This window comes from Oreochromis aureus, linkage group 20 (assembly GCF_013358895.1).
Source record: "Oreochromis aureus strain Israel breed Guangdong linkage group 20, ZZ_aureus, whole genome shotgun sequence".
Lineage (NCBI taxonomy): Eukaryota > Metazoa > Chordata > Actinopteri > Cichliformes > Cichlidae > Oreochromis > Oreochromis aureus.
This window is the reverse complement of record NC_052961.1, coordinates 4161892-4178433: the sequence shown is the minus strand read 5'-3', so window position 1 is coordinate 4178433 and position 16542 is coordinate 4161892. Positions and strand designations below refer to the sequence as shown.

Sequence of the window (16542 nt, the reverse complement as noted above, 5' to 3'; positions counted from 1 at the left end):
TCTTTTCTGCAGAGCTGCAAGAACGGCCTCATTGTTCATAAGTGAGAGCGCTTTTGTGTCTTTGTGGGGACTGAATTGGATTTCAGACCTCGTGAGGACGTTTTGTGGAAAGTAAAGTTCCATTTGGAAAGTGAAAATTATCAAAGAAATTACCAAAAATTGAGGACATTTAGTTTAAAATGAGGCCATTATAAGCCCTACGTCCCCTCTAAAAACTGGGCTTGTGAAGAATTTTGTTTTGTAAAACAGAAAATGTGAACATTTAGTGAAAGTTAGAAGCGCTTTTAAAACAAGTGCATTTCTGGAAAGATATTTGGACAAATACTGCAATTTTTTTTAAAGAACACTTTATTTTTCGAAAAGAGAATACATTTTCAGAAAATGTTGGTATTTTCCTAAAATATCCTCATATCTAGTAGTTAGTGGGGTTAGGTTCATTGGTGACTCTAAATTGCCCATAGGTGTGAATGTGGGTGTGATTGGTGGTACCCTGCCTCTCACCCTGTGACAGCTGGGATAGGCTCCAGCCCCCCGTGACCCTGAAAAGGATAAGCGGAAGAGATTGGATGGATGGATCCTCATATTTAGTGGGACATTAAAGAAAAGTGATAGTTTTCTGAAGGTGACGGCATTTTGGAATTCATCCTTTGTGTAAGCCAATTTGGTTACACATTTTGCAAAAATTTAGAAACATGGGGATATTTTTGAATGAATTTAGCTTTTAAAATGTATCCTTTTTAGAGAAGTAGTAGATTTTTCTATCACATGGGCACATTTTGGAAAAGTGGAGATATTTTGGGAAAGTGAATCAATGCCGAGCAAAGATTCTTTGGGGAAAATTTTGTTGGACATTTTATGCAAATATAGAAATTTTGGAAAAGTGGCAGCTTTTAGTGAAGTTGGCATATTTTTCAAGAGTATATTTTTAGAAAAGTATTACTTCAGAATGTGTTGTTTTCACCAAAGTAGGACATTTTTGTTAAAATGTGGATATTTAGGGGAAATATTTTGGAAAACTGAGTCTAAAAATACTTCAAAGGCACCAAAAGCAGGTTGTAAACATGTTTACTTCTGCTGTAAAAATGGGAATTTCAACCCGAGAGTCTCTGGGCACAGACTTGTGGAGCGAGTGGCCGTTAGAGGAACTGCAGTTTTTGTCTCATTGGCTTCATTTTTCAGCCTGGGAGGCTAGGTTAGATTCAGGTTTAGATTGCGATGGTTAAGATAAGAAGCCCTTGAATACAGTGAGAGTCCTCGCAAAGATGTACATTGAGTGTGTGTGTTAAAGTGATGACCACACAGCTGAAATATGTGAAATACCAAGACCAATTGAGAGAGAGAGAGATGTGTGTGTCTAATGTGCTGATTTTCCATTAAAAGCAGCCAGCTGAGCCCAAGAGAGCAGCATCATAAGTCATTGTAACGCACACACACTCTCTCTCTCTCTCTCTCTCTCTCTCTCTCTCACACACAGAGGCAGGCAGGATAAGAAATGAAAGGAGAAAGTGCTGTTGAACACACACTGGCGCCACAGATGACAATCACAGGCGATGCTGGTGAACGCAGCTCTTATCTGCAGCTCGTACAGTGGCAGAGCTCCAACCTGTCACATCTGAAGCTCACAAACACTCCTGATCTCACACTCACGTCACAACTGAGCCTCCAAGATGAGGCACAAACACGACTACTCAAGCATCAATACCCAAGCACCAAAGTCATTGTACATTTTAAGCATAAAACATGAAAACCGTGTGCATTTAAGCAATTTGTTGCATCACTTTTTTAGCTGGGCATTCAACTGCAATATGTTTGTGCACGCGTGTGAGCCCCTGGGTATGAATATTATTAAATAGTGCTATATTCACCGAGTATAGGCATAGAAAGAACAATGACCTGCCCTTTCAGGGCACACCTGTATTCATATCCATCCAAAAAAGCCTTTATGCCAATTTTATTTGTAGTTTGAAGTCAGATGAAGGCCCTTTTCACAGCACATTTGTAACAACTGGACCTATAATTTGTTTTGCAAATGTGTCACCACTCCACTAACAAATATGTGTTTTGTAAGACACACACAGGCTAGTAGCTGCTGGTGTGTGTAGTTTAGCTTTCTTGGCACAATGCTAGCATAAGCTAAGTTCTACCAAAAGATGAGGCTGAGGACTGTTGGCATATCCGGTTTGGCTGAAACCATGAGTGGTCGTCTTTTCTCTTCTCTTTAGGTGGTGGGACGTCTGTACTTGTGGTTTACTCCACACATGAAAGTGATCTGTTTCCCCCTCTCATTAGCTTCCTCACTGTTAAGCACAGTCTTTGATGTGTCACACTCCCATAATTTGAACCATCCAGCAGCTGGCTCGAGGCTCCCTTTTGTCAAAAGGAATTTTCCAACCTTAATTTTTTAATTTACCTGGCGGGCAGTGCGCTTCTGCAGGGCTGTTCTTTGTCACCAAGGAGTAATTCTGCTCATAACTTTTATGGATATAGTTTCCAAGTGCAGCCAATGGGTAAAGGGTGTAAGCGTCATTGGCCACAGGATCACGTTTCTGCTCGTGTCTGATGGTGCGGTCGTGCTGGTTTCAACAAACAATGATCTGTGACTCACACTCGCCGTTTGGGATTAGAATTAGCAAGTCTGAGATCATGGTTCTCAGGCAGACGAGGGCGGAGGGCTCACTCTGGGTTCGGAGTGAGTTGTTGCCCCAAGTGAAGAAGTTCTAAGTATTTTGGGAACTTTTTCACAAGTGAAGGAATGAGTGAGCTGAAGATTGAAAGATGGACTGGTTCAGAGTATCCAGTGGAAACTTTCTGCTGTGGTAAAGGGAGGGCTGAGTGCAACAGCAAAGCTCAATCTATCCGGTTGATTGATGAGTCTACCCTCAGCTATGGTCTTAGCTATGGAGTTAGAAAGAAGAGAGACTGTGACGGAAATGAGCTTCTTCTAAAGGGTGGCCAGACTCTCCGTTAGAAATAAAATGAGGAGTTCGGCCATTCAGGAGGAACTCTACTTTTCCACATGGATAGGAGGCAGTTGAGATGGTTCACGCATTGGACTAGGATGCCTCTTGTGCACCTCCTGGTTGAGATCTTTCAGGCATTTCACACCAGGAGGAGGCCCGGACAGACCCAGGCCATGCTGGAGAGATTACATGTATTAGTTGGGTTGGGAATGCCTCACTGACACCCCAGAAGAGCTCGAGGAGGCGCCCGGGGAGACGCTGATTGGGGTGTCTCTGCTTATTTTGCTGCCCCACAACTGAAGTTACTGACTTGGCTTGGACGACATTCAAAACAAAGGCGTAATTGCAAAAAGCACCTTAAAAGGTTAATGACTAGGCAACCGCATTTATAAGTGAAAATGATCCCCCCGGACTTCTGAGGAGTTTATTTGAAGAAAAATCTGTACATTTTTAAAAAGAAATGCACAGTGTAGATACTGCAAGCAAAGCCTTTTCTATTGAGTTTTATTTCTTCAAATTCAAATGTTTAGATTTAAATTTAATTTAGTGCTACAACTTCCACAACCTTGAAACTGTAACAACTTTAGAGACTTTTAACCGTCATTCTCTTTCCTATTCACTGTGCTGTCTGTACAGTTTATACAGCTGTTTGCAAAGAGGTACTATTTCTTGCTTGCTTGGTAGTTTGTTTTCCCTGTTCTTTAAAAATATATAGTGATAGTACAGTAAGTCTGTACAGTTACTGCAGGGCCTGAGCGTTACAATAAAACCGACCCATGGCTGTGCTCTGTGTAACCTGCCTTCCCTCTTTGTCTTTTTAAAGCTTCTTACGTGTGTCTATTGGCTTTCTGGGAGCTGCTGAGCGCTCAGATGTGATTGTGTGATCTATGTTTTGTGTCACTTGGCTTGTTATTCAGAGTAATTCACTGGGAAACATTTCTCCCACCGGGACAATAAACTCGGGTCGATCTTAATTCTTGTTTCTTTTTACTTGTCAGTATTTCTCTTCCTGCTCCTGTCTGCTTTCTTAGTGTCTCCCCCCTCTCTCTCTCTCTCTCCTGCTGGGTCTTAATGTCACAGAGCTGGTGGACACACACAGAGTATGTGTGGCTCTGTTGTCCCCATGGTAACCCTTGTGGTCGCTAGGGATGCCACTATGGGGTCAGAGGTGCTTGGCAACAGCAGCATGAACGTGTGTGTGTGTGTGTGTGTGTGTCACTTTAAGAGCTGCTCCTGCAGTACATTGAACTGCAGTTCCACTGGTGTCCACTGGGTTCTGTGTGGTTCAATTTAGTGGACTTAAAGTGGATGGGAAACCTTACGATTCACAGGTTTTATAGCTGTACAGGTGATCTTTACCACCACAGATTTGAATGGGAAATTTAAAATGAGGGTATTTGGTTTTTAAGTGAGACAAAGCTGGGAGTTTGGGCCTTAAATGAAACAGTCAGATTTCATTTAATCTGACTGTTACAAACTGAGGCCATACACACTTTGATAAAGTGAACATTCACACTTTGGATAACTGAACTGAAAAGTAGTTAGAGGCTGTACAGAAAACATCAATCAATCTAAATGTTATATAAATCAGCCTATATCTTCCAAGTTGTCTGATATATACCACTGGGCAGCAGATACCCTCTTTGCTTCTGGCCTTGCAGTGGGAGTGCATTAGTAATCTAGGGGCTAAAATTGTCCACACTGTGGATAAAGGTGTGCATTTGCTGTAATTACTCAATTTATCTTTAAATTTTAACTTAAACGTAACCCATCTTTCTAAATCTCTAGTGCAAGTCTTGATTTCACACTGGTGTTAACGAGCTGGGTCAGGTGAAACCGCTCACAGAGATGTATGGCCTTGTTACCAAAAATCTCCCTGTAGTAATGTTTGGTCAGTAGCAGATTGATAGTTTGCAAACGGCAACTACTTGCTACTTGCTTTTACTACAGCCTGGTGGTGAGTTAGCAGGGCAGCTGGGTGCCACAGTGATCCATGTAAACTATGGACAACTGCAAGAATCTGCAAATATCCAAGGAGGTTGTGACACAGCACTCTGTTGGTGACCAATCTAACCCAGTGACAGCCAGTAGCCCATGGCAATGATTTTTGAACCGCTTTGTGAATACACATTTTCTCTCTAGCAACTCGGCGTAGCTATGAGGTTGCCGACTGGCAAGTAGTGACTGTGGCCGAATGTAGCCTCTTATCAACTTTCTGTTGTTATTAATTTATTGGACCATAATTGATTAATTAACGTGGATTTTGCTTTAATGATGCAGTTAGTGATTGTTTTATTTTAATTCTACACTGATGGTGAAGTTTGATTTAACAAAGTGATACAGCCAAAAATAACTTGAGCTTTAAAATAAATGGTATGCTGTATAAAACAAAATATTTGTACTTAGTGAACTGAGGTTGCAATCAAATTTCAGTGGGTTGGTGCCCCCTCACGCCCACAGCATGGACACGCCCCTGGCCACATTATAACCCGGCTTAAGGAAATCCTTTTAGTTCTTAAGTAGAAGCACTTCCTCCACCACATTCTGCTTTAATAATATGGGGTGAAAGGAATAGGACAGAGGAAGGAAAAGAAAAATGATAAAGGAAGGGAATGGGAAGAGAGATTGGAGAATTAATGGAAAGGTGCATGTAGAGTAGGAGGAACATAGCAGGAAGGAATGGGGGGGAAATGAGAAGAATTCCCTTTGGAATAACTGCAGGCGAAGATGGAGAGGCAGATGAAGAGGTATGCTCTTAAAAAATGAGATCATTTACCATCCACTGTCACTTCTCATCAAGCTTTCATCTATCAGACGTGCTTCCACATGTAAACTTCATCACATGATCGTACATCAAACCCAGACCGACCGGACTGAAGACAACCCGCCACCATTAAAACAAAGAAATCCTGCGATAACACACGATAATTAAGCTAAGGTTAGCCTGTTACCTTGAGTAGATACAAAAATAAAGCAAAATGACTGACAAGGCAGTATAATTTTAGACTTCTATTAATTTATTTGAAGTGTTTTCTTTGCCTACTATCATTTACATGTCAACTATAAGGTATTTTTGAAAATTAAGACAGTATTTCCCTTATAAAAGGGAGAGAGATGGTAGTTCAATAATATGTAAAGAAAATCTGAAATATAAATGGTAGCTACTCCACCCCGCCACTCAAGAGCTAATGAACAGCCAAGACGGGAAAAGACTTGTTGACTCGTTATTATAGTAAAGATTTGGGCAAGTCAGTGTTTTTACTGAGACAAGATCTCCGTTTTACAGATGTTTTATTACTTTTTAATTACTATTTGGTAAAATAGATTGGGCAGTCTTGTAAGAAAAGCCAGTAATACCTCAGAGAGGAGACAGCCTGTGCTTTGGGTCATTTATAACAGGCATGTCCTTAGGAAGGCTAATGACATACTGGACTGTCTGAATCATCCACTCCACGGGGAGTTTGAGCTATTGCCCACAGGCCACCATGTAAAACACCACATGTCTCTTTTTTATTCTGAGGACTACTAATACACTTAACGGCAAGTTGCACTCTGACCATATTTCTGCTGCTACTGTGGCATGTGTGCACTTTCTTCGTGTTTATGCAGAATTTTAACAGTTTACACGAAACCCCTGGTGTTATATTACAAATAACCTTGAACATTAAAATGGAATTTATTCAGTGCTCTGGTGGGATGAGCAGAGAAAGCGATCGTGTTGCCTGTGTGGAGGCTGAGTGTGTGTTACAAAGCTGGATGTGGAGCTTCATAAATCTTATTTTGGAGCGAATTCACCAAACCTTCTAACTGCCCTGTAATGGCTTTAACAGTTGACACTGTATATCTTATGAATGTTCCTTTGTTGATCAAAAGGAAAGTTTCATGTATGTAAGGGCCTGAAAATAACCACCCTTGCTTCTAGGAGGGCTTTTGTTTCCCCAAGATTGACCGCTGCAAGGGGGGTGGGGGGCAAATGATCTTTGATGGCAGGATCAAAACCACACCCACCAAAAATCAAACAAACAAACAAACAAACAGGATGTACGAGTTAGAGCAACAATGACACTGCATTTCTACTGCAATGGTAATCCTGTCTGAAAGCAGTCTTAGACTGTGCTTTTATTTTGAAGATTCAATAGTCTGTATGAAGAATGTTACAATAGCAGGAGTGTGTGTGTGTGTGTGTGTGTGTTTCTCTTGTTGTACTAAATGGCCAATTTCCACTGGGAACAGTAACTTAATTAAATACAGACAGAGAGACACACACATACTGACCATCTGTATGTAAGTGTTGTGCTGTTGTCTGCCATAGTAGCGGTATGTTAGTGCATAATAAGTGTGTGTGTGTGTGTGTGTGTGTGTGTGTGCACGAGGTGTCTTTAGGGCGGCCTCACCGACAGGAAGACAGATGAAGGACAGGAAATGAGCGCGAGCAGACGGACAACAGTTGGTGAGTGAGTGCGTGTGTGTGTGTGTGTGAGAATGCAGGACATCGAAAGGCGAGTGTCATCTCACTAAAGGACAATAATCAATCTGTGGAGTCTGTGTTCTTGTATGCCTAGTTTTGTGAGGACAGATTCGATTTTATGTTGGGTCCGGGATATGGGAATAACTTCAGTGAGGGTCCTCGCAAAGATAGCACTACAAACGTGTGTGTGTACACGTTTGTCTGCATGAACTGGGGTTAATGAACATTCCAGTGAGCATTTTTAAGGTCCTTGAAATACTTGGCAAATGCAGAGTTTTTTGAAAGGTATTTCAGGAAAGTGAATGCTCGTCTGTTTTTAAAAAAAAAATGTGGGCATTTTAGAAAAACGTGTGGATGTTGTTGGAAAAAAATGGAAAAATGAAAAAAAATGAACAATTTTAGGAAAATTGTTCATTTTTGGAACGTATTGACATATTTTCAGAAAGTGGAGATTTGGGGAAAGTATGTATGTTTTGGTAACTTGGGGACATTTTTGTGAACTGTGCATATTTCTTGGAAAAGAATCAGTATCTCTGAGGAAAATGTGGACATTTCAGGAAAGATTTACAACATTCTCTTAGATAAACTTTTGAAAGGCAAATACAAAAGCAAGAAAACTGTTGGAGACACGTGTAGACAATTCTAGAATGTAAGGAAATTTTGGGGGGCAGTTTGGACCTTGGATGGATGGTAACATGGGAATATTGTAAAGTTTGGGTATTGTAGGATTATGTAGATATTATTTATTTATTTATTTAACCTTTATTTAACCAGGAATGTCCCATTGAGATTAAAAACCTCTTTTTCAAGGGAGTCCTGGCCAAGAGGCAGCAAATTTCCAAACAAATACATACAAACAAACAAGATTAAAAATTACACAAAACAATTACACATTATTGAGGCAGTCTGTAGGGCTTTGAGTTTAGTTTTAAAAACATTTAAAGACAACAGTTCAGTCAGTTTCCAGTCTTTCTGTAACAGGTTCCACGAAAAAGGCGCAGAGTGGACAAAGGCTTTCTTACCCAACTCTGTGCGGACAAGGGGAACAGACAGCAGCAGCTGATCATTTGAACGCAAGGAGTAAGAACCACTATTTTTCCTTGTGACCAAAGTACAAATATAAGGAGGCAGCAATCCAAGCATAGCTTTGTAAATAAAAGTGTACCAATGCCCCTGTCTTCTAATGGCCAAAGAAGGCCAATTTACTCTTAAGTACAAGTCACAATGATGGGTCAAATATCTACAATTGGTGATAAACCTCAAGGAAGCATGATACACCGTGTCCAACATTAGAAGGCATGAAGAAGAAGCGTTCATATACAGAATGTCACCATAATCTAACACAGATAAAAGGTTGCAGTGACAAGACGTTTTTACTGCAAAAGAAAAACACTGTTTATTACGGAAAAGAAAGCGAAGTTTCAGCCTCAGTTTCTTTACAAGTCTCTCTATATGTGGTTTAAAGGTAAAGGAGTCATCTATCCAGACACCAAGGTATTTATATTCATGAACTATCTCTATGACATTTCCTTCAAGGGTGGACACCACTGGAATAGGCTCTGGGACCTTCTTTGCCTTAGAAAACAACATTAGCTTAGTCTTATCAGCATTGAGAACTAATTTTAGCTGGATAAGTGAATGCTGGAAAGCAACAAAGGCTTTCTGTAAGGTTTCAATGGCCTGAGTAAGAGATGAACCATAACAGTAAATAACTGTATCGTCAGCATAAAAATGCAAATTTGTGTCTGAGACATTTTGACCCAAGTCATTGATATATAAAAGAAACAGAAGGGACCCAAAACTGAGCCCTGTGGCACCCCCTTGTGGACAGCAACAAATTCAGAACAAAGACCTTCAAGTTTAATGCACTGGGTTCTATTATTCAGATAATTTGAGAACCACGCTATTGCATGTTCTGACAATCCAAGGCTGAGCAGTCTGTTTTTTAGGACAGCATGATCAACAGTGTCAAAAGCTTTTGAGAGGTCAATAAAGAGTGACGCACAGTACAATTTCTTATCAAGTGCCATAATAATATCATTTATCACTTTCATAGTGGCAGTGTTAGTACTGTGTTTTTTCCTGAAGCCTGACTGAAATTTAGAAACAATATCATTAGAGTACAAAAACTCCTTCAACTGGTCACAAACTAGAGATTCCATGATTTTGGATAAAACACACAAATTTGATATTGGCCTATAATTATGGTAAAGTTGGAACATATTTTGGGGTTTTTTGGGAAAAGATGGGCATCTTGTAGGAAAATATGGACAATTCTGAGAAGTGAAAACCTTTCAAGAAAATATGGGAATTTAAGGAAGTGTGGATAATATGGGAGTATGGGTATTTCAGAAAAGTGTGGATATGATTTTGGTAAATTTCAGGAAATTAGGAGCACTGTTAGATTTACATAAAGTTTGCAAAAGAAAGGACTTTTTTGGACAAAGTGGAAAGATGTCAGAAATAAATTTGTTTTACTTCGGTAATCGAAAGAAGCAATATTTTGTGAGAAAATGTCCACTTTTTTATTTTTTTAGCAAATGTGGATATTTTGGGAAAGTGAGGACATTTTCGAGAGGGAAGCATATTTTGGAGAAGCAGTGAGTATCCGGGAATGTGTTTTAGAAAGTCTGACTATCTGTGAAATGTGATTTTATCTATCTTCACAAATTTTTGGAGCTATTTACTGGTCCTCACACTGACAGAAAGACCAACCTTTGTGTGTGTGTGTGTGTGTGTGTGTGTGTGTGTGTGTGTGTGTGTTAATTCAATCCCAGTCAGACACATCAATACTGGCTGTCCACCTGAAGCATGACCTTTGAACTCTGGAGGTTTACCATCATCTTTCTAGACACACACACGCGCTCAGACACACTAGACTGTCTGTGTGTGTGTGTGTGTGTGTGTGTGTGTGTGTGTGTTTGCTGATGCTGCAGATGTGTCAGAGTCACCTTCAGCTGAACACATGTTAGCTTGTTTTATATTCTTGTCTCTCTCACTTGGCTGCATAATGAGGAGCAGTGCATGCTGGGTCATGTAGTGCATCTTACCGAGGTGTTCTGACACTGAATGCAGGAGGAGTTGAAGCGGACGGCGGGGATTCGCTGGACTTTTCCCTGGATGTTAAACACACACTCGTAGTTTTTCTGACCGGACTGAGGTTGGGGAAGGTTACGAGCTCTCAGCGTGATTGGACGAACCATCCCTGCTGGAACCAGGATGTCAGAGGTAGGGATTATCTGAGGACAACCCTGCAGAGAGGGGGAAAGGGGGAGGCTGGTTAGTACACAATCATCTATCATTTATGACAGGCGAATGGAAATCAGCCCTGTGTATGATGATATATGTCATTATTAGAGAGAACTGTTTCTATTTTATCCACTGTAAACTACTGATCAGAGTCAGCATATGTCAGTGTTTACAGGTACAATAACATGTTACATGGCTCACGTTAAATACATCTGTTTCAGAAAATGTTCCTACTTTGTATTATTATGTCCACTTTCCAAAAGTGCCTTCATTTCCCTTTTTTCCCCAAAATGCAGATTCCAGACTGTCCAAACTGTCCATCTTCGACCCATTTTTTGAAACATGAAAAACTAATTTTCCAGAAGAGTCAAATTTTCCAAAAATGTCAAAGCTTTCCAAAAGTTGCCCCAGATTTCTAAACATCTATCCACCTTTAAAAAATTACTGCAGTATTTCTTACAATAGGTTCAAGTACTCTAAATTCCCTTGTTTCTCTAAAATGTGCTCCCTCTTCACAAACAATCTTAGTTTTAACATCATAAAATGTCAAAATTTGTTAAAAATGTCTAGAACACTTTGAGTTTTCCACGAACGGCTTCCTCACCTGTCACACATGTCCTCAATTTTCAGTCTTCCAAATCTTTCCTCACTTTTTCTCAAAATGCCCTCACTTTTCACAAAAGTACTAAAAATGTCCCAACTTTTTGAAAAGTGCAATGTTTTGTTCAAAATACTAATAAAAAAAGTTACATTTTCCAAGATGTCTCTGTTCTCATTTTATACATATGTTAACAAAATGTCACTAATTTTTTTTAGCATTTCAACTTTCAGAAAAAGATTTTTTTTTGCAAAAGTCTCTAATGTCCATGAATGTGCCCGTAATCCAAAAATGTCCATATTTATTCTTGCAGTTGTCTTGAAATTTGGCCTCCCAAACACAGAAATACATCGTCTTCCACACACACACACACACACACACACACACACACACACACACACACACACACACACACACACAGAGCTGACAAAGGCAGATAGCTTATCTAACAATCTGTCATCACTGAGTGGGGACAGAGACACTGTAACAGTGAGTTTGTGTGTGAGGTCAGTAATGGACAGTTGGTGACAGATCCAAACTTCCTGCGGCTGCTTGAAACACACCCCCACACACCCACACAGTGTACACACACACACACACACGCACACACACACACACACAGTCTCTCAGTGGGGTGAAAGCTTTATTAACGACCGTCACTACGGTAATTAATTGTCTTGTGAATGACAGGAAGACCATTAGCTCCACAGGAAGTGGACCAAAGCGCAGCGGTCGCCAGCAGCTACCGTGGAGACTGTGTGTGTGTGTGTGTGTGTGTGTGTGTGTGTGTGTGTGTGTGTGTGTGTGTGTGTTTGGGATAAAGGCCAAGTGTGGCTGTGAGTCTCTCAGCAAACCCTCGACATTTAACCAAGCACATCAGCCATCGGCTGCACTAGAAACACCCAAACGAGCAGAACAAACAAACAAACTTTATTTATCAAGCAGAATTCATGTGGAAGACTTGATGTTTCCACAAATTTGATTATATGATCCATTCTGATGCTTAGATCAGTGATTTGTAGGTTTGGAATTAAAAATTTAGAACCAGGAAACAGCAGGAAAATCTAATCAAAGATTCCTCTACCCGGAACACCTGTCCCTCTGATTCACAGGATCTGTACCAGCAGCAGCAGAAAGGCTGGAACTGTTTCCACCTTATGTGTGGTTGTGCTTTTCATCATGGTGAAATGTGGCCCTGGAGTCTACTGCTGTAGCACAAACTACAGCCAAGGCTATTCTGAATGCTCTCCCATATGTTTATATGTCTGTATGCAGATTTTCAATCATAAAACTTTAAAAGTGCGTAGCTGAGATCAAAATTAAGGCTCATATTAAGGAAGCGTGTAGTCCAGCTTGAGGGTACTGAGTACTATGTCCCAGAAATACATGTAATGTTTTTGTAATCCCCTATATGTGGTATTTATCAGGTGTATTACATTTATTTTGGGGATTTTTCCTGTTTCTGTTATCAGGTTGTAAATTGGTCTCCAGTTTTTCTTCTCTTGACTTTAGGGCAGTGCTTCTCAGAGTGATGTGGGGAGTGAAGGTAAGGTGTGGACAACCAGGTGAAAAGAATGAAGAGGGAAAAGTAAAACGAATCCAAATTTATTATAAACTGTCAGATAACCAAAGTTCTCTTATGATATTACATTGACCAAATCCAGCTTGGATCCTTTTTACTGTCAGTGATTGATGAAAACTGTGAGGTGTAGAGTTTGAATGTATTTTTTGACTGAAGTGGAGCGTGCCACATAAGTCTGAGAGAAAGTTTGTTACTATTACCTGGGCTTAGGTTACAATTCATTATTACAGTGTTACGTTTTACTTTCATGGGATTAAAAATTGCCAAACACGCCATTTTGGAAAGCAAATGCTGACACAGAGTCACATGAGCTTTTCCACATTTTTTATGACATTGTACAGACTGTTCCAGCGGAGGAACATATTAACATATCAAACATAGACACAAAAAGGCATGTCCCAATTCGAAGGCTGCTCCAAATGCGTCCTTCATTTCCCCAGATTTGAAGGATGGTTCGGGTGTATCCTTCGTGGCCCAATCTATGGCGGTAGCTACTTAGTTGTAATATTACTCTAATTACTCTGTCTGGGTCACAAAATAAATGTTTAACATATTTTCAGGCGAGAATGTAGCTGCGTAAACTTCAAATATCTGCTCAGTTTATCAAGACATCACATATTTGTAAAAGCGCTCCGACGTTTTTGGAGACGTCTGTTACCCACCAGCTCGATAGCTAGCCGGGGGTTCAAGGCTCACTAGAGCCGGTGAGAACAGCGAACATCGTTTTCAACCCCTCCGCGGTCTTTCACTACTCAGGTTAAACATGATATATAAGTCAGTTAGATAAATTAAAAATGTTATTGTTTGGCTTATTTCAGTGTTTTATTTGTTCCTGAGTAAATCAGTTTGGTTGAGATTTCACACAGCTGAATAAACATCAAACAGAAAACTGATTAAACAGAAGTGTGAGATGGTCAAGAATTTACTCCAATGTCCTGATATATTTTAGGGAGCAAAGAGCAGACGGCTGAGTTTATTAAACTTCACCGAGACAGCCGGTGACGCAAATCTGAAGGCTAGACTGTCCCATTTCACAGCCTCGCATTTCCAGCCTTCTCGGTCTTCGAAGGACCCGGCCCACGTAGACCACAATGGCCGGGTCCTCCGAAGGATGTGGCCTATGAATTGGGACATAACTAATGTTTCAGTTAAGGTCACTGTGAATGATCCAAAAGCTCGAGTTGCAGATTGTTTTGCATACTCATGAGTCTACATGATGCCACAAAAAGGGGACATCCCCAGTATCATCATCACATCTCTAACTGTGCAATCTGAACCTCCACCTGCTGTTCCAACCTCCTGTTTGTGAGGAGCAGCCAGTTTAGAAGAAAGTTGGCTTAAAGGAGGAGGAGCCAATATGGCTCATTTCAGAAAGAGGATGAACTGAGGAGCCAGTATAAGAGCCGCAATGATAATTATGATTATTAATCATGCAAAGCGCCTCTAGCTATAGCTTTAGCAGACTGTATTTTTCCTCTTCAGAAGCTCACATGGATGCAGCGAAGGCTTCGAGGCTTCGAGGCAGAGCCGCGTTCTTGCATCTGTATTGCCTCAGCTGCAACAGCGCCAGCTCTGGTCCTGTCAGAGGCTGAGCTCCAACTGATACGGCTCATGAAAAGCATGGTCCTCGATTAAACTAATGTCCACTTCACAGGACTTGGAGAATTTTGCTGCTTTCCATATTTCTCTGCACTGGAGATCAACAGGTTAGTCCGTCTCACACATTCAAACCTCTTATCTTATTCTCCTTTTAGCATGTTAATACAGTGGGTGGGGTTTAGCTCAGGGTGAGGTTATACTTTGGGGGTAAAAGAAAACACAAAATCGCACAACTGAATCAATGGAACTAAATCTTCACAGAACTTTAATCTCCTTCGTTCATTCTGGTGCACGTTTTTGTTCCTCGTCTATGCACCGACTGTGAAAGCTCCAGAAACCGGCTCGTTTCCTGCACAGCTTCGCCTTATCTCTACTCTTTTAGTATCGCAGTTATCGCACAAATACTCTCTTATTCTGCACTGACTCTACAAAGGCAGCTCTTTTATTGCAGTGAAGTGTGATTTGTAAGCTTACATGCTATATAAACACTGAGCTTATCATTAGCAGAGTCTGGAAAACAGAAAAGATTGGCTTTTTTGGCCTAGTGTTTTCAGCTATTATCATCAACATATCACCAGCTTTTAAATTATCTTAGCAAACTGTGTTTTCACTTATGTTCTGCAAACACACAGTGATCATTAGCAAAATGATTATTGGGTGTTTCAGTGGCTTTTAGAGCTTTTACTCTGAGAACAGCTGCCTGCTGCAGTTATAAAAACAGCCAGAGTCAAAACACTAAAATTGTAGGGGGACAGAAAAACATGACCCGAGACTGAATACAAGATCTGTGAAGTCCAAATCAGCTGCAGAACAAGCTGATGATTCTCTGTAGGTTAATCGTTACTAGCGACACCTGAATACTGCCAGCGCATACATAATTTAATTAAAATACTGACTTTAAGCACTTTAAGAGGAGACAGTTATGAAAGTCCCTCTGATGAAAATATAGACCACTAAATTCCACACACAGAGATTAGCCGTTTTCACATGTGCACAGCACCTTAACATCTGTACACATTACCCAGTGGTGCTGCATTCAAGGTCCAAAGACAGCATACGTCATGCCACTACATGCTAAATTATCTTGTGGTTTAATAAAATGAATTTTAATGCAGAAAAGCTATAAAACTGATCAGAATTTAAGGATGTTTGCAGTTTTTAGTGGGCGTCACATCTGCTACCTCCTCCTTCTCTGTTCAGTGAGCTCATGTAAACCCCACAGAGCGTTTCCAATAATGCAAATGAGCCTAAAGTGGACTGCATCCCCCACGAGTCAAGGGTGGAAATCTGAAGTCTGTTTTATTATCTAATAAAATTAAAGCATCCACCATCCACAAGCAGCTCTCATAATTATTTACTTGTATTCTACAAAATATGAAATCTTAAATTGATAAGGCTGCTGCTGTTTTGCAAGCGAGAAAATAATCTATGTATTTGTTCCCAGGTTCTTGTGTTATTGTGGAGTTCTAGCTTACATTTAGATTTTATTGTTATTCCTCCTTCTGTTTTTAAAGTCCTGAGTGTTTCCCTGACTTAGCCTCTGTCCTGTCTTAATCCGGTCTTTAAGTCTGACGTCATTTGCCGTTTCCAGGTCCAAACTCCGCTTCAGATCCCAAAGTCAAACGAACACTGCAGCATCACTGAGAGTTACAAACTGTCTAAATTCTTTCATCATTAATAAAATGATCAGTGTGGCTGCTTTACCAGGTGTAACTATGAAGTTTAACATCCAGGCATCCATGAAAACAAGATTTATGAAGTTTAATGGAATTAGAAGTTAGCAGGAAGTTAGCTTGCTAGCTTCCACCTAAACATGATATAGCATGTTCTGACTGAGAGATTTGTAAAAAAAATTCAAACGTACAGCTCTGCTATCACCTCCAACATAAATAAAGACAGAAAACTAAACAGCAGTGACATTTGTAGGGTTACTGAAGTTGGTGTAGCTGGTATATAATGATGTGCTACGTGGTGGCTAGCTACACAGCTATGTTAGCATAATATTAGCACAGTGAAGCTGGAGGATGAACGCTAACTTTTTTCCACTCGATAAAAGTTAACGTGAGGGTTCCCGATGGTTAGGGAC

The 16542-nt window shown here is 40.4% G+C and overlaps 1 protein-coding gene across 2 annotated transcripts in view; it reads right to left on the bottom strand.

Annotated features, from left to right (window-relative positions):
* The window catches only part of plxna3 (plexin A3), a 147120-nt gene that overhangs the window by 31470 nt on the left and 99108 nt on the right, over positions 1–16542 (bottom strand). For both annotated transcript variants that reach the window (XM_031759143.2, XM_039603852.1), the window contains exon 13: positions 10479–10679. In XM_031759143.2, coding sequence (XP_031615003.1) covers positions 10479–10679 — 201 coding nt within the window. The remainder of the gene's footprint in view (positions 1–10478; positions 10680–16542) is intronic.